Below are 24,546 nucleotides of genomic sequence, written 5' to 3'. Positions count from 1 at the left end.
TTGATGATGATCTGAACGTCTGATTGACTATAACAGTTCACGCTCAGATCCCTGTGGTGTATAAAGAACCTTAAAGTAGTTCTTGAGACGTGGATTCATTCAAACGTGCGCCACTGAAAGTCTGCGTGTGAAATGCACGACCCGCCACTGTCATAGCTTCTGATGTGGTTATTATCATGAAAACTAAGGAAGAGTTCCAGATTTCACTGTGTTTAGTGAAACAAATGTAAAACTCATCATAAGTGCAAAGACTCTGGAAGAAACCCGGCTCCAGTAGAACATCCCTTCATTTGTTTTTCCAAACAATAAGAACGCAATAAGATTGTAGCAAATAGAGAGCGTGAGACGGAACGATTCGGTGATGTGATCTGTAGTGAGGATGCATAACTGAGCTCAGATCTCATCTAAGAGATGCTGCTCTTTTCACCGCCTGCTGCTCCGTGACTCACTTTCTCGCCTCCGGTCTCATGATCTCAACACGGTGGCAGAGAACTCGTGTTCGTCGGGGAGACGACTGACGCTGCTCTCTTGGAAGATCTTGGACTTCGCGATGAGAACATGTGGCACGTGATGCCGTCATGAAGTGTGTGTGGTGTCTGGCGGTGCAGCCTCACGGCAACAGGACTCGACACCCAGAGTTTCCTCCCAGAGTCGAACCCTTCACTCAAGGTCTTGCAGCCGATTTGACATTTGAAACTACTGTGAACCCTGAGGGGGGGTAAAAGTTTTCCGATAATATTGGAGTTGATCTTGCACGGTGATTGCAAAAATTCACTGAACAATTGCCGGTGAAGTGGTTTACTGAGTTTACTGAGAGGGAGTGAGACAAAGAGAATTTTAGTTAAGGGCAAGATTTAAACTGTTACGTTAGAAAGAGGGAAAGATGGATTTCAGCTGCAAGTTGGTTATTGATCAGAGATACGTTTATTCATGTCATTGTTGAGGTGTTTTCAGTGAACAGGTGTTTACTAGAATAGTTACATACTGTAGTTACTTAAAGAAGCAGCTGTCTCGCCTGCAGTTCATACAAAACTCTGCAGCCAGAATTCTGAGCCGCTCTAGTAGAAGAACTCACATTTCTCCTTCAAACTCTTCACTGGCTGCCAGTTTCTTTCAGGATCATTTTAAAATTCTGGTTCTTACTTTCAGATCTATTCATGGTCAGACCTTCCATCAGTGATCTGATCCAGACTTAAACCCCAGCTCGGGCTCTGAGGTCTGTGGATCAGAATCTACTGTTGGTTCCTGAACTTCTGGACCAGAGGAGAGAAATCCTTCCAGACTGTTGCTCCTAAGCTTTGGAACCATCTCTGTGTTTGATGATCTACTGACTCCTTCAAGAAACATCTCTGTGTTTGATGATCTACTGACTCCTTCAAGAAACATCTGTGTTTGATGATCTACTGACTCCTTCAAGAAACATCTGTGTTTGATGATCTACTGACTCCTTCAAGAAACATCTGTGTTTGATGATCTACTGACTCCTTCAAGAAACATCTGTGTTTGATGATCTACTGACTCCTTCAAGAAACATTTGTGTTTGATGATCTACTGACTCCTTCAAGAAACATCTGTGTTTGATGATCTACTGACTCCTTCAAGAAACATCTGTGTTTGATGATCTACTGACTCCTTCAAGAAACATCTGTGTTTCATGATCTACTGACTCCTTCAAGAAACATCTGTGTTTGATGATCTACTGACTCCTTCAAGAAACATCTGTGTTTGATGATCTACTGACTCCTTCAAGAAACATCTGTGTTTGATGATCTACTGACTCCTTCAAGAAACATCTGTGTTTGATGATCTACTGACTCCTTCAAGAAACATCTGTGTTTGATGATCTACTGACTCCTTCAAGAAACATCTGTGTTTGATGATCTACTGACTCCTTCAAGAAACATCTGTGTTTGATGATCTACTGACTCCTTCAAGAAACATTTGTGTTTGATGATCTACTGACTCCTTCAAGAAACATCTGTGTTTGATGATCTACTGACTCCTTCAAGAAACATCTGTGTTTGATGATCTACTGACTCCTTCAAGAAACATCTGTGTTTCATGATCTACTGACTCCTTCAAGAAACATCTGTGTTTGATGATCTACTGACTCCTTCAAGAAACATCTGTGTTTGATGATCTACTGACTCCTTCAAGAAACATCTGTGTTTGATGATCTACTGACTCCTGACTTACTTACATCTTGTGATGTTTCTCCTCTTGATCATCTGGTACTGAATGCATCTTTTAGCCAGGAAGTCGTGTCATCAGACGGGTCCAGTATTCACCACATTTCAACCATGACTTCCTCCTGCTGTGATTGACAGACGCCACTCATTCCCTCCTGACGCCAGCCTGGCTCCTCCCTCCTACTCCACATCCAACAGGAGGCTCTCTTTGCTGCCTTCCCCAAAGCCTTCATACAACTTTCCTTCTGTTGCTGTTCCTGTCAGTCAGACTGCAGTCAACAACTTCCAGGACGATGGGGCTGCGAAGCCTCGGCATCCTTCCTCCATCGGGTGCAACCTTGCCAGCCTTTCTCCCTTCAGCCCTTCTCTGTAGTGCTCAGATTTCCTCCCTGATGCTTCTCCATCTTCCCATGAAGCTCCACGACGATGATCGTTTTTTCTCCAGTGAGGAACAGTGTCCGGACGACAGGACGACATCTTGGCGACCCTTCACTTGCTCCGACTGCTGGAGACTTGCCCTGGGATCGGCTCCTAATAAGACCCCCGTGAGGGAATACGAGGCAGAAAAATGAATGAATTCATGTCTTTACACACCCAGGGATCGAGGGATACAAAAAGGATGCACATTTTTAAGATTCTCTTCCTCCTGACGTGTCAGACTTTCTTAGAACTGCTGACTCATTTCTTCTTTTTTTTTTGATTATTAACGAAAATGGAAATAACATTTTGAAGCAAATATATTTCTCGATTCAAGCGTCATTTATGATCATTTTTCTCCAGCTTCCTTATATTGAAATGACCCTCTTTATTATCCGGTTGCCCGGCAACTGACCACCGTCGGTCCGACTGTAACGTCTTTGATCTACGGCGTCTCCTGCATATTCACGCCGTCTTTGAACCCACCGACCGTGTTCAGTTATCATTTTTACATTATGAAATGTTTCCTGGCGTCCAGCCGAGCCGAGCGTCAATTAGAGAACCAGGGTCCAAAAGGGAAGCGAGAGGCTCCAGAGGTGGAGCTAACACCAGGATCCACCTTCCTCTCTGCTGGGCCTGCAGCTTAACTCACCTGTTCTGATCTTTCATTATCTGTGGCTCGCAGTAGCGAAGCGTTAATGAGAACAGCCATGAATCCCACCTTCTTTCATCAACGTGGTCAGAGTTATTATTAGTGTCTTGTTAAGCCAGTACTTCCTGGACTATCGACGACCAGGGATCCTGCGGCTCAAGAACCGATAAGTTGAAAGGAGGAAATAAGACACCAGGAGCCTCATGTACTAAGAAGTTCGTAGATATATTAGTAAATATGTGCGGAAACTTAAATCCAGAAGATGACGCAGCACAAAAATATTAACATGTATGAATCTGTGCACGACATGAATTTAGTCACTTTTCCTTCTACATCCCGATCAACGTAGAATTAATCGCAGACTTGTTCGTCCCTTTCCACTCATTTACATATTTAAATCATATTTAAATGAGTCGTGATTTTTCTCTCCACGATCAGAACAAACAAACGAAAATATGAATGTAAACTGGATTAACTGTTTATATTCGTTCATTTAAACATGACATGAACATACTTACATTTAAACAGTGCAGACGAGCTCCGTGTAAATGTTTATGTTTTATATACACAGTTATTAATGCAAATACTTTATTTACAGACGATCAGGGGCTTATTTGAAACGTCTCAAAGTGAGTTTAACAAGAATAAAAGTGTAAATCAGTGACTTAAAGAGTATTGATGATGAAGATGAAGATGATGAAGATGATGATGAAGATGATGATGATGATCTGATCGTCTTTCATATGAATGTGTGACGCAACTAATAAGTTTAATAAGTTAACTACTGTGTGTTCATTTATGATCAATATTGATCGTTAACGTAACTCTGATGTGAACATCTCAACGTGACCAAATATTCGAACCAGCTGATTCCGGCGTCGCCACCTACAGGCCGTGCGGGAATTTTGAACGTTGTTCCGCACTTTTCAGTGTTGATACATATGGACTTTGACGTGGAAAGGTTGCTAAGCACTTCTTTCGTTCGTACAACCCCTCAGTACATCAGGCTCCTGCTGTTTTGATTTCACTGAAATCGAGTGATTCTCTTGTTTTCGGGTGAATTCAAACGGATGCAAATACCCGAGGTGGTGATTTCCTGTTCACACTCCACTGAGCCTTCTCTGGTCGGCTGAGACAAACATCTCTCCAGCGTGTCCTTGGCCTCCTCTCAATTAACACCTCACTTAAGAGAAGTGAGTCAACCATCAAATATCAAATAACGTGTTAGATTAAAATTATACACTATACGTATACGCCATACTTAAATTAATGCTAAAAGATATTCAAAATATAAAGTATAAATTACTCGCTTGATCTAAGAGCGGGAAGATTTGACTACACATTCATAATCAACATTCCACTGATTCACTGGTTCGAGGCAAGCTTGGATCAGGATTAGATACGACACCAGTTATTTAAATCATCTGTTTATCTGCAAATCATACCTTAAATCGTAGATCAAAGAACGAAGCAAGACACACCCGGGAAAGGGGGGCTAAAAGACGGAAACCCCCACCAGAGAACATTTGAATGATTAGATTACAAGAAAACAAATCAGGATGTCTCTCAATGGGGGATCGGGACACAGGGAACTTGAAAGGACCATTTGGCCGGAAAGGATGACCCCCTGGGCGGGAAATTCGTCTTAAATATAGCGATGTTTCTACAGATCAGGACCTTTTCTCCCGGAACTATTGACCTGTACAGTCGCCGGGACAGAGTGTGTCCGGTCGCGATCGTAAAGCTTTTGTTTGACTTGAAGCGGCGAATAAACGACCCGTTATACACTCTTGATCGTCCATCTTTCTCCACGAAGCGAAGTATAAGACCCGGGGCGGATGTAACGTCGTGTTGGAGCGACGGAACGGACTCCGTGTTTTTATCGTTTTACATTATAATAATAACAAGACTTGAATCCGTTTGGCTTTTTTTTTTTAATATTTTGAAGTCAACCCACCCCCCCCCCCCTAAAATGAAAGTGTCTTTGATTGACAGGTGGATATGATTAGGTTACATAGTTGTGGGTGAAGTAAACACATTGTTCTATTAAGTTTCATCATCAAAACTCAATTTTAAAGATACTAAAGAGAAGGATTCTGCGTCGAAGCCATGATCTCATTGGTCGATCGGACGAAAGTACATTTTACAGAGCGACATGAACGCAACACATCCTCAACATATCAGAAAGCAATGATTGACACATTTTAACTCAACTTCTCTTCTCTTCAAACAGAAAGCTTTGACGATCAGCAAAGACTTTTCCCGTAACCGAGGAGCGACCACGGACTCACCCCAACCCACGGTGGGCCGGCCGGACTGTAGCCCACCGTGACAACCGCCCCCCCCCCCCCCCCCTCGCTCTCTGGGGCGCACCACAGAGTCTGACATTTAAAAACCTGGGCTGTAAAAGGACATCAGATCTCAGCGCGGGTTTCGAAGCGGTGACAACCCGGCTCTCCGGCGCTCCCTGAGCTCCGCAGCTACAAACGAAAAAAAACGAACTTCCTGTTTCTATGGACAGTCATGTGACTTTCTAGTTAGGAGATGCGTTTGCTGCCGTGTCCGTGGATGTTACGTAGCAGATAGACACACTGGTGATTAATTTATGTGGAGTAGCGAGCGGACGTGAGAACTTGAATCCAGGTCCTGAGCGTGTCACGTGTTCTTTGAACTTCATGTATCGTAAAAACGTCCAGGAGGTTCCATCACTTTTACATCACACGAAACATTAATGAGGATCAGGGACGAGAATTTCACACTTTAACCCCCTTTGTCCAGGGAGACAATTTTCGAAAGCGTTACTTTCAAAGTTAGTTTGCGTCGCCATGGTAACCTCATCCATTGGCTGGATTGGCCTCATTACCGGAGCTCGGCTCGACAAGCAATATGACGCAACACGACTCGCTGCACGGCCGAGGAGGACGAGACACACTTTTCAACGGGTTCACGAAAATCAACAACACGAGGAGACACTCCTGGTGATGCAACCTTTTCCAAACACACACACATACTCTAATGATTCGTCCGACCACATTACAACATAATGACACTTTTATCGCACGAGTTAAACCCAGTAGACGGTCAGAGGGATGTCAGGAAATTAAATTTAAGATAAGGGATAATTACCCTCGAACGATGTTCATCGAGTCAAACCTTCGGACGGTCGGAGCTTCCACCGCTTTAATAAGTTGTCGTTATTAAAAAGAAAACTGATCTATTTGATAAAATGTTTAATTACGTTCTCGTGACCCTTGCTAGCTGGAACCAAGAGGATAGAGTCGATTCTTGATTGACTGTAATAACAGCATATCTTATCTTTCGAAAAAAGGGATAAGAAAGTACTTTTGAGTCTGTTTTAGTCGTGGTTAGTAAAAACAACGGCATCGACGGTAAAATGAATGAAATCTCTCATTAATGGAAGCAGGTGTTAACAAACGATCTTTCATCCGAGACGATGCGATTGAAATCTGTTCACACTCTCGTCTCCATGAACACTAAGCAAGAAATAATTATATCGATTAAATCCTTTTTTTGGGGGCAAATTTACGACTAATTACTTCTTCAGTCCTCAGATTTCGACCCATTCAACCACGAACCATTATCAGAGCATCACTTCAAAATACAGTGAGGGCGTCACAGGTTCTGTATTTAAGACGAAAGCAATATTTGTTCCAAAAAAACCTTCTCAAGCTGCAATACTTTCAAAAGGTGACACATCTTCAAAAGACTCGACGCCTGTCAATCTAACGACGTCACTATTGTTGATGATGAGATGCCTCGAGCATAGTCAGCTAGCATAGTCAGCTAGCATAGTTAGCTTTAGCGTTGTAGGCGAACAGGTGTTTACAAAGATCAGATACGACTTATTAGCTCTGTGGCACTAAAACCAATTTTAAAAGATCAGTCTGTTGTAGAGTCACTTCCTGTACAGCGAGCGGATGTAAGGCCTTCTTTCGTAACATAGAAAGACACTTCCTGTTGTGAAAGTCGAGAACTAGATGTTGCAGTTCCAGGTTTGTGGAAGGTTTCAGGCCACTTTAGCATCCCCCTTTAGCATCCCACTTTAGCATCCCACTTTAGCATCCCCCTTTAGCATCCCACTTTAGCATCCCACTTTAGCATCCCACTTTAGCATCCCCCTTTAGCATCCCACTTTAGCATCCCACTTTAGCATCCCCCTTTAGCATCCCACTTTAGCATCCCCCTTTAGCATCCCACTTTAGCATCCCCCTTTAGCATCCCACTTTAGCATCCCCCTTTAGCATCCCACTTTAGCATCCCACTTTAGCATCCCCCTTTAGCATCCCACTTTAGCATCCCACTTTAGCATCCCCCTTTAGCATCCCACTTTAGCATCCCACTTTAGCATCCCCCTTTAGCATCCCACTTTAGCATCCCACTTTAGCATACCACTTTAGCATACCAATTTAGTATCCCCCTTGTTAGCGTACCAACTGAAGCCAGTTTAATTTGAATTCTGCAATAGTTTTTTAGAAAGAACTACACAAATAATTCAAGTCACATTTTCCCACGATGGGCCTCACTTTGAATTATCTGAGGGTTTTATTTGCAAATATTTATAATCTATTATTCGTCTTAATAACTTGAATTCCTCAAGTCGCTTATTGTGCTCTAGGAGGCCCCCTAGTGGTCACCGATGTTGTCGTCGTTCCGCTCAACATTGAAAACAGTGTGTGCTAGTCTGTCGTTCCTTCAACAAACATCTAATTCACCTCCAAAGAACCGACGTTGTTTCCTCGAGCGCCGTCATTACTCAGCAATAATATTCGCATTTGCAGAGACGAGTTGTTCACTCGTTAAACTGGCCAAAGTTTAATTGCTAAGTGTCCCTGAGCAGAGAAATAATTGGCCTGGAGAGCAGCGCCGGTCACGGGGCTCCCCAGAGCCTAGTCCTTGTTTCCAGAGTGTTTTCCATTCAGGTGCAGCAGCACCGACAACATTTAATTGCTCCTCAGCTCCTGCGCTGCTCCTCAGGAGATCCTGTTTCTGTCGTCACCTGCAGACGCGTCCGCCATGTTTACCGACGTCCACTTTGTTTCCCTCGTGTGATGAGAAAGCTTCTCCCCAAAAGAAAAAGAAAAAAAAACGAGACGGGGAGAAGGAGATCGCTTCGGTCTCTCCCGGTTGTTATGGTAACTGTTGCCTTACACTTCACGTTCCGCCTGTGCACAGAACTCACGGTCCGGCGGTACCTCACCCGGTTCTGTTTTCTAGATGGGTTTCCGGGTTTTTGGGTCGGGTTGTACTTGCACTTGTTGACTTTGTATCGTACGACGACAGGGAGAAATAAAAGTTTTATCTTTTTTGCAGTGTGTTTAAATCCTGCAGCGTCGACGCCTCTTCTTCAGACCCGGACCTCCGAAGAGTTCTTCTGTGTCTCGCAAGACCAGGGACGCCGGTCCAGTCATGGTCTCACTGAGGCTGGACTAATTAGAACTCAGTCTGTGTTTGGACTTCAATAACCTAAAAGTTATTCTGATCAGTCGTGACCTGCTATTAGTGAATGTGTTTCAGTTTTGAGTGAACTTTTAATAAATTATTGACTTTAGAAAAAATGTCATTTTTAAAGATGTTAGTTTAGGTAGAACTTTATTGATCCTCAGGAGGTTTCCTTATGGAAATATTTTTATTCCACATAGACACAGCAATATAGCAATTATTCATAAAAATAATAAAATGAAAATAAGAACAAGAACAAAGAGAAATAAAGAAAAGGAACAAGATAATACAATCTAAGTCTAAAGATAAAGAACAAGATCAAAGACAAAGGAAACAAAAATTAATATACATAGAATAGAATGTCAAGATACTTTCGCTCCACTCCTGCCCCAAACTCAGAATTGTAGAATCGAATATTAATTAATTAATATTAATACATTAATATTAATATTAATTATTATTATTGACATTAATATAGATGTTACTGTAGATTAATTGCGTTTATAGTCATACATGACATACATTATTTAACTAAAGCAAAATAAATAAAGGTTTTTGTTACATTTCAATTTTATTTTTTTCCCAATTAACATTTAAAGTATTCAACACAATAACCTCATGTAGAATAAATGATTTTGTTTTACATTTTTTCCAAAGCGAGAAGAATAATCATCCCTTCATCCTCGTTGAGTATGAAGCGACTCAGAATAAGAATGAACGAGTGAACGATGAATCACCAGAACTCAATCAGTCGTGGTCTGGAGCTGATCCTGGAGCATCAGTCAGAGTTCAAATTACAGAGTCTCGTCCCGAGAGACGAGGAGGAAGCAGCTGCCGATTAGACGCCGAGACGAGCAAGAGTTTGGTCGAATTACCGTCGGAGTTCTTCAGCTTATCTTGTGAACTTTTACTCCCTTTAATAGTAAAACTTTTTTTTTTAACCGCAAATTAATCCTTGGCAAAAAGTTTCATCGTACTTTGATAATACACTTAACACACAACACTTTAAAGCAGCTCTATTTGATTTGAAGTGGAGCGACACTAGTGGACTAAAGTGGTAGTGTTTAGCTCGACGGGAGACTACATTTCCCATGAGCACTCACTAAACGTGGCAAAAGTTTCCATGTCCCGGTTTGTATCAGTTGATGAATGTTGTGTTTCCAGACTTCATTGATGAATGAAGGATGAAACTGATGAGGTAATGAATCATTGTAATGAAATATGATATGACGGCTTTGAAAATAACATAACTTTAACTTTGTTTTTGTTTGTAAATAACATCACTTTAACTTTGTTTTTGTTTGTAAATAACATCACTTTAACTTTGTTTTTGTTTGTAAATAACATCACTTTAACTTTGTTTTTGTTTGTAAAAAACATAACTTTAACTTTGTTTTTGTTTGTAAATAACATCACTTTAACTTTGTTTTTGTTTGTAAATAACATAACTTTAACTTTGTTTTTGTTTGTAAATAACATAACTTTAACTTTGTTTTTGTTTGTAAATAACATCACTTTAACTTTGTTTTTGTATGTAAATAACATCACTTTAACTTTGTTTTTGTTTGTAAATAACATAACTTTAACTTTGTTTTTGTTTGTAAATAACATAACTTTAACTTTGTTTTTGTTTGTAAATAACATAACTTTAACTTTGTTTTTGTTTGTAAATAACATAACTTTAACTTTGTTTTTGTTTGTAAATAACATAACTTTAACTTTGTTTTTGTTTGTAAATAACATCACTTTAACTTTGTTTTTGTTTGTAAATAACATAACTTTAACCTTGTTTTTGTTTGTAAACAACATCACTTTAACTTTGTTTTTGTTTGTAAATAACATCACTTTAACTTTGTTTTTGTTTGTAAATAACATCACTTTAACTTTGTTTTTGTTTGAAAATAACATCACTTTAACTTTGTTTTTGTTTGTAAATAACATAACTTTAACTTTGTTTTTGTTTGTAAATAATATAACTTTAACTTTGTTTTTGTTTGTAAATAATATAACTTTAACTTTGTTTTTGTTTGTAAATAACATCACTTTAACTTTGTTTTTGTTTGTAAATAACATCACTATAACTTTGTTTTTGTTTGTAAATAACATCACTTTAACTTTGTTTTTGTTTGTAAATAACATAACTTTAACTTTGTTTTTGTTTGTAAATAACATCACTTTAACTTTGTTTTTGTTTGTAAATAACATAACTTTAACTTTGTTTTTGTTTGTAAATAACATAACTTTAACTTTGTTTTTGTTTGTAAATAACATCACTTTAACTTTGTTTTTGTTTGTAAATAACATAACTTTAACTTTGTTTTTCTACAGTAATTCACATCAACCAGTAGATATGTATTATGTTCAAACGATCAAGAACTTTTACAGTGAAAATAAAAATCACACAAAACACCTTAAGTCACAGTATACGAGTCATTCAACTAGTTTTAAGTTAATATATCATCACTAGTTATTTTAGTAAAAAAAAATATTAAGGTACACAAAACTACCCAGAGCTGCTCTGCTCTAAGACTGTATTTTTTTTCTCTTCTTCTGATACATTGCCCAAATTATTAGGTTCTAAAAGGATCAAACACGACGTCACTTGCGTCCTGAGTCTTATACTTCGATTTGTGAAAGAGGAACAATCCAGAGTACGTTCGGGTCGCTTTATTCACCGCTTCAAGTCAAAGAAAATACAAGCTTCTTATAACGATCGACTCTCAGATTGACAGTCCCGGACAGAACAATCCTGAGCTGTAGGAAGCTCGCTGTGTTTAAGTCAAATAACCCGCCCAGGAGGTCGTCTTCTTCCGGTCAATTTGTTCTTTAAAGTTTACTGTGTCACCGATGCCTCGCTGAGAGAGTTTCTATTCCGTTTGTTGCTAATATAACTATACAAATGTTATCGGCCGGAGGTCACATGTCGTGGGCATTGTTTTCCTGTTTTCTGCTCCTCCCCCTGGGGTGTCGCCGGCTTCGTCTTCCATCTCGTTGTATTGTACTTTATATTTGATTATCTTTTAGCATTAATTTAAGTACGGCGTATACGTATATACGGACCTTATACTTATACTATATACTATATATACTTTTAGCATTAATTTAAGTACGGCGTATACGTATATACGGACCTTATACTTATACTATATACTATATATACTTTTAGCATTAATTTAAGTACGGCGTATACGTATATACGGACCTTATACTTATACTATATACTATATATACTTTTAGCATTAATTTAAGTACGGCGTATACGTATATACGGACCTTATACTTATCCTTATACTATGTAAGGACCTAACGATCCTTAAACTCGGATCTATTAGTTATACCACAAATCTCTAAATGTAGATTTGGAGCCAGGGCCTTCAGTATTCAAGCCACTCTGCTGCGGAACCAACTACCGGATTCTTGAGTCTTGAGATAACTTTGTTATGATAAGACACTTTAAATAAAATTGAATTGAATTGAATTATAATAGTTTAATCTAACAGTTCTTAAATAAGTTATGAAACTTTTGATGTTGCCCTTTTAGTATTTAGTCTCCAAGCAGAAGTGAAATGCATGTCTTTATACACGTGTCAAAGATAAGATAAGATAAGGCCAAGTTGAAAGACAAAACTGTCTCACTCAAGTGCTCACATCCGTCATCTTCATTGATGACATCATCCATCAGGTCATGTGACTGGCGGGTCCGTCTCCTTCTCTAACAAGCTTCGACTGGATTCGCCTGGTTTTCGGCTCAGGTGGCGCTCCGGGCTCTCGATGAACCGAACTCACTGCTTCCTGTTAACTTCCCGACAGCCTGAGCTGACCTCAGATCAGAGGCGAGTCGACAGCGTGTTCGCCGAAAACATCATTAAATCACGGCGGTGACGAGCCGTCAGCAGCAGCCACGGGCCTCATCTGGCGCAGGAACTTTGTTAGCGCCTTGTCAGAGCCGTGGCCGAGCTTCCTAATCAGCTCATGCACTCTCCTGTCAATCACTGCCCGTGGGAGAAGACCACCTGCAGACCCCACGAATCAGCCCGACTCATCCCAGTTGTAGAGCTTGAGGAGGAACGAACTACAGAAACACATTTAATTAAAATTGAAGATATAAATGATGGGAAGAGTTGATTGGTTTTGTTCTTTTACTTTTATTTTGAATTAATTCTATTACAGCAGCTCTGGGTAGTTTTGTGTACCTTCATATTTTTGTACTAAAATAACTAGTGATGACACGTCAATTTAAAACTAGTTGAATGACTCGTATACTGTGACTTGAGGTTTTTTGTTTGATTTTTATTTTCTATAAAAGTTCTTGATGTTGTGAACATGATACATATCTACTGGTTGATGTGAATTACTGTAGAAAAACAAAGTTAAAGTGATGTTATTTACAAACAAAAACAAAGTTAAAGTGATGTTATTTACAAACAAAAACAAAGTTAAAGTTATGTTATTTACAAACAAAAACAAAGTTAAAGTGATGTTATTTACAAACAAAAACAAAGTTAAAGTTATGTTATTTACAAACAAAAACAAAGTTAAAGTGATGTTATTTACAAACAAAAACAAAGTTAAAGTTATATTATTTACAAACAAAAACAAAGTTAAAGTTATGTTATTTACAAACAAAAACAAAGTTAAAGTGATGTTATTTACAAACAAAAACAAAGTTAAAGTTATGTTATTTACAAACAAAAACAAAGTTAAAGTTATGTTATTAACAAACAAAAACAAAGTTAAAGTGATGTTATTTACAAACACAAACAAAGCTAAAGTGATGTTATTTACAAACAAAAACAAAGTTAAAGTTATGTTATTAACAAACAAAAACAAAGTTAAAGTTATGTTATTTACAAACAAAAACAAAGTTAAAGTTATGTTATTTACAAACAAAAACAAAGTTAAAGTTATGTTATTTATAATTTTCTGTTTAGTTTTATTTCATCAAGGTATTTCCTGCTTCGCCATCTTCTTTTTCTTTGACAGTTGACGGCGCGGTGCCTGACAGTGGTTGGCAGAGTCGCACAGCTGCTGGTGATCAATCAATCAGCCCTGATGGATTTAAGGGGCTGATCTCCAACCAGCAGTTGTCAGCTCGTTTGCAGTCCCACCTGGTAAATCTTTGACTTTCACTCAGTTCTACCTGCTTGCTGTTCCAACTTTGTTCCTCGGACGTTGCCGTTCCTCATTTCTCTAGTCAGCGTTTTTTCTTACTCCTTTTTTGGTTTGTTTGCGGGGGACAGGGGGGATAGGGCGAGTTAGACCTGCACAGGTGATGGACATGATGAAGTAAAAAAGGATACACAGAGAGAGATCCCCTTAACTTTGGAACGATCTTCCTCTGTGTTTGATGATCTACTGACTCATTCAAGAAACATCTGAAGACACTTTTATTTGAGCTTTTCCTTGATTTTCTGAGACTCTTGTGTTTGTTTCTGTTATCTTGATCTTTTAAAGTATATATTGTCATGAGTCGAGCGAGGCAGGAGACCCAGACGCGGAAGTGAATAAATCCTCTGAGAATCGTTCGGAACAAAAAGTCTTTTAATGTCCAGAAAACGGTCGGAAGGGACCGGAACAAAAAACAGGACAGGCGCTCGGGACGCAGGCAGGAACACGGCTGGAGATCAGGGTCTCGAACAGCAACTAAAACAAAAGGGAAAAAGACTCACGTGAGGAACTAAGAATGCTGACAACGTCAGGGGGCTTCAAAAAACAGATCGTTCAGATGCTTAAGAGCGGAGCGATATCGAGATGCCAACCTGGTCAGGAAACTGAATACTCTGGCGAGTTCTTCCGGTTAGAGATGCTCCTTATCTGAGGGAAGAACCCGCCATTCAATCATCCCCAGCCGCGCACCTGCCAGCGTCTGTCAAGACAAACAGAGGAACACGTACAAAAAACGGAAACACAACTTCAAAATAAAACCGGAAAGAACATAAACATGACATATTTTAATGAGTATTGTTTTGATTGTTTAAGCAATTTGTGACCCTGGTCTGGAAAAGTGCTAAAGGCACTATACAAATAGACATTATTATTATTATAGTTGTTGAGAACAGACTCAACTGGGTCAGGTGTGTATGGATGCAACTAAAAACGATCCAGGTGAGACTTTTCAATTCAGTCTCAGCGATGCCAGCGAACATAAGAAAGATCTGGTGTTTCATGTGAACTTGTGAAACAGACGTCCGGACCAACCGTCTCTCTCTCTCTCTCCAGTCACTTCACTCTCAGAGGTCGTGAACTCATCAGATGGTCCAGAGTCTCCTGCTTCTCGTCCCAGCCTGCCAGGAACCTTCATCAATGGTCTCCATCCATCACCATTTAAAGACCATTGTCTGGATCTTCACTTCCTGCTGCTGCTGTGGAGCCACAGACAACATCCTGCTCCATCTATTAAAAGTCCATTAGAGCTGGACCACCGCAGGAACATCCATTTGTCGACGATAAATAATGTCACTGTTGAAGACAGAACTCTCCATAAAACCATCTTCTGGAAGAATCTGGAAGATGACGTTGTGTTGACGCCTCGAGACGTTTATTATTGTCATCATGCATATGTATGTAGGTTTTTTTGTTTTCTATTTAGCATTGTTACACAGATGGAAGAGTAGAGATTGGCAAAGATGACATTTTATTGTTGGAAAAAAGTGACTAAAGGTGGATCACAAAATAACAACATTTCACCTGATTTATTAAAATCACGAAAGACCCTTTTAACCACATCACAGTTAACAGACCTGCAAGTGTGGTGCATTTATTATTTATGTAAACAACAAACAAACAAAGCCCGAACTTAAACTAAACTCATAAGAACAAACAAAAAGACATATCAAACGACAACTTTTGGGGGATTTTTTACAATGGGTTCCTGAGAAGAAATGATTGGTTTCAACTGTACAACTATGTACTAATACACTGTTTGTATAACTCAACATAAGTAAGTAAGTAATGGTTCTTTCTAGAACGCCGTGAATTACATTTGTTACTGAACAAATCCTAAGAGCGTTACCTACTCAGTTCTGAGAACAACAGCACTGTATCATAAAACCTCACCGATCTATCACCAATAAAACACAATTTATACGAACCAAAACAAGACAAAAATGTATTTCAAACGACTGAAACTGTATCAGGCAAACATTATAATGTAACGTAACTTAAAGTAGAAAAGGCTTAAACGACAGACAAGCTACTGAAACATGTTCAGGCTGCAGAGTTGTGTATCTAGTGCCGGCGAGACAGATCCTTAAGTAACTATGTAACTATTCTTGTAAACACCTGTTCACTGAAAGCATTGATAACTCAACCGTCCACACTTGGATTCAGTTCTATGAAATATAATTAATTGAAACAACAACCAAAGGAGGGGTAACGGAGATTGAAATCACATTTCCTTCTGAATAAAGCGCTCCAGCAGCTAAACCCTGATGATAAATGACAGAACAGTGTTGCTGCTGAGGATTGATTACGCAGCACGAATAAAGGCTGGTAAAAATAAAGCCTCCGTGAGGAATACTGAGGTGACACATTGAAGTTTCCCTCCTGACACTTCTACTGGAGGAACAAAGTCCAGCAGCGCGAGGAAAATAAACGAAGCGGATCAACTACCGCTGCTAAAAGGTAACGGAATTCATGGTCTGTGTTCATCCATGAATTTGGTGCAGGGTTTGTCTCGATAGTTATTGTGCAGCCAGACGAGGAACCCGGTGACCTGCTGAGTTCACCTGAAGGAAGAAGGTTCTGGAAAAACACCGCGGCTGACATTTGGAGGCTTCACTTGCTGTAAATGTCAAAAACACATTCTGAGGGGTTTTTGTTCCGAGAATGAAAAGAAGGTTGTTGTGTTTCGAGGGGGAGTCGAGGAGCGCACTGCAGATTAAATCAATCATTGTTGTTTGACAATCCAGGTCAGGACTGAGTCACATCATTCACACAGACGGCTGTCAATCATTTCTCAGAGACGACTGATCGAAAGGACATAATTCTGTCAAACACGATGGAAACCTCCATCTCAACATAAAAGTGATAAGTTTCACTATGATCCTTGGTTTGTTTTTAGCCAGGACGATTTTATTCACTTTTTCACTGATCATAGTGTTAAATACTGGATCAAGTGGCACCTGTTAAATCGAACCTGACAATTCAGAAAAAAACCGGTGGCCTTGGACAAATGAAGATCCCCTGAGTCTGAAGAGACGTCTCTGGAAGTCCACTAAACTTGAGGTGCACAGACTTCACCTCAAGGATCTGATGTCTTCATACAATGAGATGGAGGAAACTGCCAGATCTGATTACATCAGTAATCAGCCTCAAATAAGAAAAACCCCAAATTGTTGTTTGACACGATTAATTCTCTTGTGTCTCCTGCTCCTCAAATCACGCCTGTCTTCTGTGAAGCTGACAGCAATGCATTGTGGAGATGTTTCACTGACAAAATGAAACTGATCAAAGAGAAAATCTCTCCCCTTTTGTGTGGAACCCCTGCTGCTTGAACGTTTAAGTATATATATTATGGAGTATTGTCTTGATTGTTTAAGAGCTTTGTGACCCTGGTCTGGAAACGATACTGGTACTGGACTACAATAGTGGAGTCCATTATGACGTAATAATGGTGTTCACTCCTCCTCCAGCTGTAATCACGCTCCGACTTTTTTATACATCGAGTTCTTTGGAGGTGGAGACGTTGGGATTGATAATGCGCAGTGACAAACCTTGATGTTTGGACCAATCACAATAACACACACACACACTGATGATACAATAGAGTCACACATCACAACAACACACACACACTGATGATACAATAGAGTCACACATCACAACAACACACACACACTGACGATACAATAGAGTCACACATCACAACAACACACACACACTGATGATACAATAGAGTCACACATCACAACAACACAAACACACAATGATGACACAATAGAGTCACACATCACAACAACACACACACACTGATGATACAATAGAGTCACACATCACAACAACACACACTGATGATACAATAGAGTCACACATCACAACAACACAAACACACAATGATGACACAATAGAGTCACACATCACAACAACACACACTGATGATACAATAGAGTCACACATCACAACAACACAAACACACAATGATGACACAATAGAGTCACACATCACAACAACACACACACACTGATGATACAATAGAGTCACACATCACAACAACACACACTGATGATACAATAGAGTCACACATCACAACATCACAAACACACAATGATGACACAATAGAGTCACACATCACAACAACACACACACACTAATGATACAATATAGTCACACATACTAACACCACACACACACTGATGATACAATACAGTCACACATAACAACAACACACAAACACTGATGATACAATACAGTCACACATCACAACAACAACACACACACACTGATGATACAATAGAGTCACACATCACAACAACACACACACACTGATGATACAATAGAGTCACACATCACAACAACACACACACTGATGATACAATAGAGTCACACATCACAACAAGGTAAGGTAAGGTAAAACACACACAGACTGATGATACAATAGAGTCACACATCACAACAACACACACACTGATGATATAATAGAGTCACACATCACAACAACACAAACACACAATGATGACACAATAGAGTCACACATCACAACACACACACACTGATGATACAATAGAGTCACACATCACAACAACACACACACACTGATGATACAATAGAGTCACACATCACAGCAACACACACACACTGATGACACAATAGAGTCACACATCACAACAACACACACTGATGATACAATAGAGTCACACATCACAACACACACACACTGATGATACAATAGAGTCACACATCACAACAACACACACTGATGATACAATAGAGTCACACATCACAACAACACACACTGATGATACAATAGAGTCACACATCACAACAACACACACTGATTATACAATAGAGTCACACATCACAACAACACACACTGATGATACAATAGAGTCACACATCACAACAACACACACTGATGATACATTAGAGTCACACATCTATTAAAGACACACTAACATCAACACATTGACCTCTAAGGCCAGTGTTCCTCCTCCATAGATCTAGATCTCATAGACTGTGAACACATGCATGTCTGTGAATAAAGGATTCACTACATTGTTGCTCACAGCAGCAGCTGCTGCCTTCACGTTGGCAACAGACTGGATCTGAACTCTGTGCGTCTCTCAGAATCCACACGTCTTCTGTCATCTCGCCATCTGCCGACACCGGCGAGCGAGTCAAGCCTCCGCCGCCGCGAGTCTGTCGCGTCCGTCCGTCGTCTTCGTGTTTACGTCGGCGGCTCTGACAAGTGTGAAGATCGCGGTCCGGCCTCCTCCGGATGATTCTTCACCAACCGTCACATTCCAGGAGTGTAATTATCACTGTCCGAAGACTGCACTGTTCCTAAGCAACTGCTCTTCTCGCACTTTTCCTCCGACAGCAGCAGTTCTGTGGCGAGCAGCAGTGAGTCATGATCCGTCGAGCAACACGGAGAGGACGTGTCGCCTGACGTGTCGCCTGACGTGTCGCCTGACGTGTCGCCTGACGTGTCGCCTGACGTGATCACGGCGTCGAGCAAAGATCAGCAGACCTTCTAGTTCTTAAGTCATGTTGTGGGACTTTATTTTGACACGTGGGGTTTCGTTGATGAAGTGTGAAGAAGTCCCTGAAGGTCTCTGCGGAGAGAAACCTAACATTGAGATCTGATCGTAAAAGTCATGACCATGAATCTCAAATCCATGAGTAGACAGTGATGAACGTATAAGGAGGTCTAACAGCATCCTGTCCAACTGTCACAAACAAACAAGAGGAAACAAACTTTTCTCAAGTGCCGATCGAACAAACGGTGGGTTGTGAGTTGAGTTCTGACAGAAGGTCTGGTTGTCACTGATGCCGTTTTATCTTCAGGGATGTTGCGAAGACTCGCCTGGTCCCGGAGAAACTATTCAATAATAAAACTAATCTTACCGTCACCCGGTAATCTTGCTTCTGTAGAACATATTACAAGTGAAATGATTCCACATGAAACTAGGGTCAAATCAAGGTCACAGAAGGAGTGAACTCAAGGTCAGAAAATATCACCTGCTGAAGTTTCATGAATGAGACCCATTTTTAATTACTTTTGTGATGGTTCTCCTTAATTAAGTTAATGTCATGTATATTTAAATATATGTTTGTATTATAAATATATATTTTACATTTTCTGTTCTTTTACCCTTATTTTTTACTTTACTATCAGCTTTTTTTTCTTGTTTTTTTGCACATTTTCATATTACAATTGTATTGATATACTTCACCTGTTTCTTTTAATATTATTTTAACGTTTTTTTCCTCTGTACGTCAAATACATATTACCACAGATATTAGTTTTGTTGTTTTATTTTTATCCACATTAACTATTTTCCTTTATTATTATTTTTTCATATTTTAAACACGCTGGATTGGTTTAATGGTTTAATGGTTGTTACGGTAACGGTTTTTCTAGTACATTTTCCCAATTTCATCACCAGTGTTTAGTGTCTTCCTGGTGCGACAGTGTTTTGAATTCAGATGTTTTGACAGTTAGAGCTTTTTTCATGAAGAAAGCATCTTGAAATTGTTATTATGGTTTCATTCATTCATTCATTTTCTACCGCTTTATCCCTTGTGGGGGTCGCGGGGAGACTGGAGTCTATCCCAGTATCATAGGGCGAGAGGCAGGGGACACCCTGGACAGGACGCCAGTCTGTCTCAGGACACACAAAGACAGACAACCATTCACACACACACTCATACCTACAGACAATTTCCCCTCAAGTTTTCAATCAACCTCTGTATGTTTTTTGGACTGTGGGAGGAAACCGGAGTGTCCGGAGTAAACCCAATCCAGTAGGAGGAGAACATTCAATGGTTGCTTAAACTGGATTCTTGCTGTCGGGCAGGATGGTGGTTCATTTAACAAGCGACACTGAGCTCTCGGGTCGGTCGCTCACGAACACATCGGAGTCATGAGCGCCAGACGAGCAGCCGGGACGCCGACGGTGACGCTCAGCTGGTCGCACGTGTCGGACCCGAGCGTCTGCCAGAGCCGAGGAAGGGATTCGGAAAAAGAAGGATCAGGGGAATGTCAGGGAAAGATACTTTGGCGTGAGACATTTTTGAAGATCTGTCAATATTACACAAACCTTCAACACACTTAGGTAAGATTTTAGGACATTTTTCAATCCAACATAAGAGTCAACTCAAGTAAAGTAAGTACCGTATTTTCCGGACTATAAGTCGCAGTTTTTTTCATAGTTTGTCCGGGGGTGAGATTATACTCTGGAGCGACTTATGTGTGAAATTATTAACACATTATTAGCGGTATATCATTTCACATGTTATTTTCACACTAAACCACCAGAGGGCGCTCTAGGCCTGTGTTGATCATTTCCACGTAGAAGAGGAAGCATCTTCTACCTCCGGAGTTAGTTAGTTGTTTAAAAGTGACACGAGGATGAAGAGTTATTTGGAGTTACACGGATGGTTTGGTAAACTTGTTAGTTATTGATGCTATAGTTCTCTGAATAACTCTTCATATGTTATGTTAACATACCAGGTTCTCACTTCATGTAACGTAACATTATTCTGTTGTTGCCTCTAGTTTTATTTTAACTTGTCTTTCAAGATCACATGTCTGTTCTTGGATTTTATCAAATAAATTTCCCCCAAAAATGCGACTTATACTCCAGTGCGACTTATATATGTTTTTACTTCTTTATTATGCATTTTATGTCTGGAGCGACTTGTACTCCGGAGACATAGACTTATAGTCCGGAAAATACGATACTTGCCAACAATCCCACTATATCTTGAACTCGGCTCCGAGGAATCTAATGTTGCTTTTCCACGACACATCTCCAGCCGTACTTGCATCACCTCGACTCGACCCAGTTGTGTTTCCACCAGCGCTGGTATCTCCTCGAGGCAAACGCCACCTCGGGAGTTCGTTTGTTAAGGGTTTCCTGGGGTTCGCCGCGGCAACCCTGGTGTGAACGCAACGAAGCCCCGAGGTCAGCCAGAGACTTCAGCGCCGGATACGTCAAGCATGTATGAACGCAAGAGGTTGAACCCCCTAAATATGCACTTTTCAACCGGATACGATAGGCTTAGTATGAACAGGGTCTAATTTTCCTGACGTTGTCAGTTCTTTCTGTTGATAATTCGAGTTCTCGGGTTTAGTTTTCCCTCGTTTGGATCATCCGATCATCGGCTATGTTTGAGACTGTTTATGAACTTCTCCCTGTGGATCTATTTGTTTGTTAAAGACTTGACTGAGATGACTGCCTGTATCGCTTCTACTTCCTTACTTTACGGACCTGAACAGAAGTGGTTCATCCAGGAGAGCAGCACCAGCTCTCGCCAAACCTTCCTCACACAACTGCACCGATTCCTCAGGCGGCTCCGCGGGGAGCCGGAGAACGTTCTAAATTTAACAATCACCAATGTGTCTCCGGTGAAGGCAGATCAGCGGCGCACCAACTCCGACGCACTCGGCGCCGCCAGGACCCGGCGCCTTGATTGATGTCTCCATGATGTGGAAACAACTTCCCTCAATAGCTCGTCAATCTGAGATCCAACGCCTCGCTGCGGCGTGGAGGAGGCCATCACAGCGGGCAGGCGACTCAATCAGCTCGCCTGTCAATCTCCGCTTTTCTATTCCGCCGCGGATATTAGGGCCGAGCGGCGCCGGATGTAAGAGAAGCACAGAGAGATCCATCGCCGCCGTCTGCGGGGAGAAAATGATCAACTTCATCTCAGGTGAAGTTTCAGGACGACGTGTTCTGTTGAGACTCTGTCATCAAATTGATATATAGTGAGGAATGTTTTACACTTTCTCTTCAATATCAACAGACAGTTGATATATAAACATAATGAATTAACCTTATTGAGGCAGGTAACTTTACCATAAACAATTATATAACTAGTTATCATATTTACCCGGTTATTATTATTATTATTCATGGTCAGGCTCCTCCTTCCATCAGTGATCTGATCCAGACTTACACCCCAGCTCGGGCTCTGAGGTCTGTGGATCAGAATCTACTGATGGTTCCTGAACTTCCGGACCAGAGGAGAGAAATCCTTCCAGACTGTTGCTCCTAAGCTTTGGAACCATCTCTGTGTTTGATGATCTACTGACTCCTTCAAGAAACATCTGTGTTTGATGATCTACTGACTCCTTCAAGAAACATCTCTGTGTTTGATGATCTACTGACTCCTTCAAGAAACATCTGTGTTTGATGATCTACTGACTCCTTCAAGAAACATCTCTGTGTTTGATGATCTACTGACTCCTTCAAGAAACATCTGTGTTTGATGATCTACTGACTCCTTCAAGAAACATCTCTGTGTTTGATGATCTACTGACTCCTTCAAGAAACATCTGTGTTTGATGATCTACTGACTCCTTCAAGAAACATCTGTGTTTGATGATCTACTGACTCCTTCAAGAAACATCTGTGTTTGATGATCTACTGACTCCTTCAAGAAACATCTGTGTTTGATGATCTACTGACTCCTTCAAGAAACATCTCTGTGTTTGATGATCTACTGACTCCTTCAAGAAACATCTTTGTGTTTGATGATCTACTGACTCCTTCAAGAAACATCTCTGTGTTTGATGATCTACTGACTCCTTCAAGAAACATCTGTGTTTGATGATCTACTGACTCCTTCAAGAAACATCTGTGTTTGATGATCTACTGACTCCTTCAAGAAACATCTGTGTTTGATGATCTACTGACTCCTTCAAGAAACATCTCTGTGTTTGATGATCTTCTGACTCCTTCAAGAAACATGTGTGTTTGATGATCTACTGACTCCTTCAAGAAACATCTGTGTTTGATGATCTACTGACTCCTTCAAGAAACATCTGTGTTTGATGATCTACTGACTCCTTCAAGAAACATCTGTGTTTGATGATCTACTGACTCCTTCAAGAAACATCTGTGTTTGATGATCTACTGACTCCTTCAAGAAACATGTGTGTTTGATGATCTACTGACTCCTTCAAGAAACATCTCTGTGTTTGATGATCTACTGACTCCTTCAAGAAACATCTGTGTTTGATGATCTACTGACTCCTTCAAGAAACATCTGTGTTTGATGATCTACTGACTCCTTCAAGAAACATCTGTGTTTGATGATCTACTGACTCCTTCAAGAAACATCTGTGTTTGATGATCTACTGACTCCTTCAAGAAACATCTGTGTTTGATGATCTACTGACTCCTTCAAGAAACATTTGTGTTTGATGATCTACTGACTCCTTCAAGAAACATTTGTGTTTGATGATCTACTGACTCATTCCAGAAACATCTGTGTTTGATGATCTACTGACTCCTTCAAGAAACATCTGTGTTTGATGATCTACTGACTCCTTCAAGAAACATCTGTGTTTGATGATCTACTGACTCCTTCAAGAAACATCTGTGTTTGATGATCTACTGACTCCTTCAAGAAACATCTGTGTTTGATGATCTACTGACTCCTTTAAGAAACATCTGTGTTTGATGATCTACTGACTCCTTCAAGAAACATCTCTGTGTTTGATGATCTACTGACTCCTTCAAGAAACATCTGTGTTTGATGATCTACTGACTCCTTCAAGAAACATCTGTGTTTGATGATCTACTGACTCCTTCAAGAAACATCTGTGTTTGATGATCTACTGACTCCTTCAAGAAACATTTGTGTTTGATGATCTACTGA

General features: G+C 40.3%; 1 protein-coding gene across 1 annotated transcript in view; it reads left to right on the top strand.

Annotated features, from left to right (window-relative positions):
- The window catches only part of LOC148074421 (protein shisa-like-1a), a 41,451-nt gene extending 35,200 nt beyond the window's left edge, over window positions 1-6,251 (top strand). Inside the window, exon 5 of the mRNA XM_087797134.1 lies at window positions 5,492-6,251. Coding sequence (XP_087653260.1) covers window position 5,492 — 1 coding nt within the window. The 3' untranslated portion in view covers window positions 5,493-6,251. The remainder of the gene's footprint in view (window positions 1-5,491) is intronic.
- Window positions 6,252-24,546: the final 18,295 nt, after the last annotated feature.

Source organism: Callionymus lyra, chromosome 8 (genome assembly GCF_982586985.1).
Source record: "Callionymus lyra chromosome 8, fCalLyr1.hap1.1, whole genome shotgun sequence".
Taxonomy (NCBI): Eukaryota; Metazoa; Chordata; class Actinopteri; order Syngnathiformes; family Callionymidae; genus Callionymus; species Callionymus lyra.
Note: the sequence above shows the minus strand (reverse complement) of the source record. Positions and strands in the feature narration are given on the sequence as shown.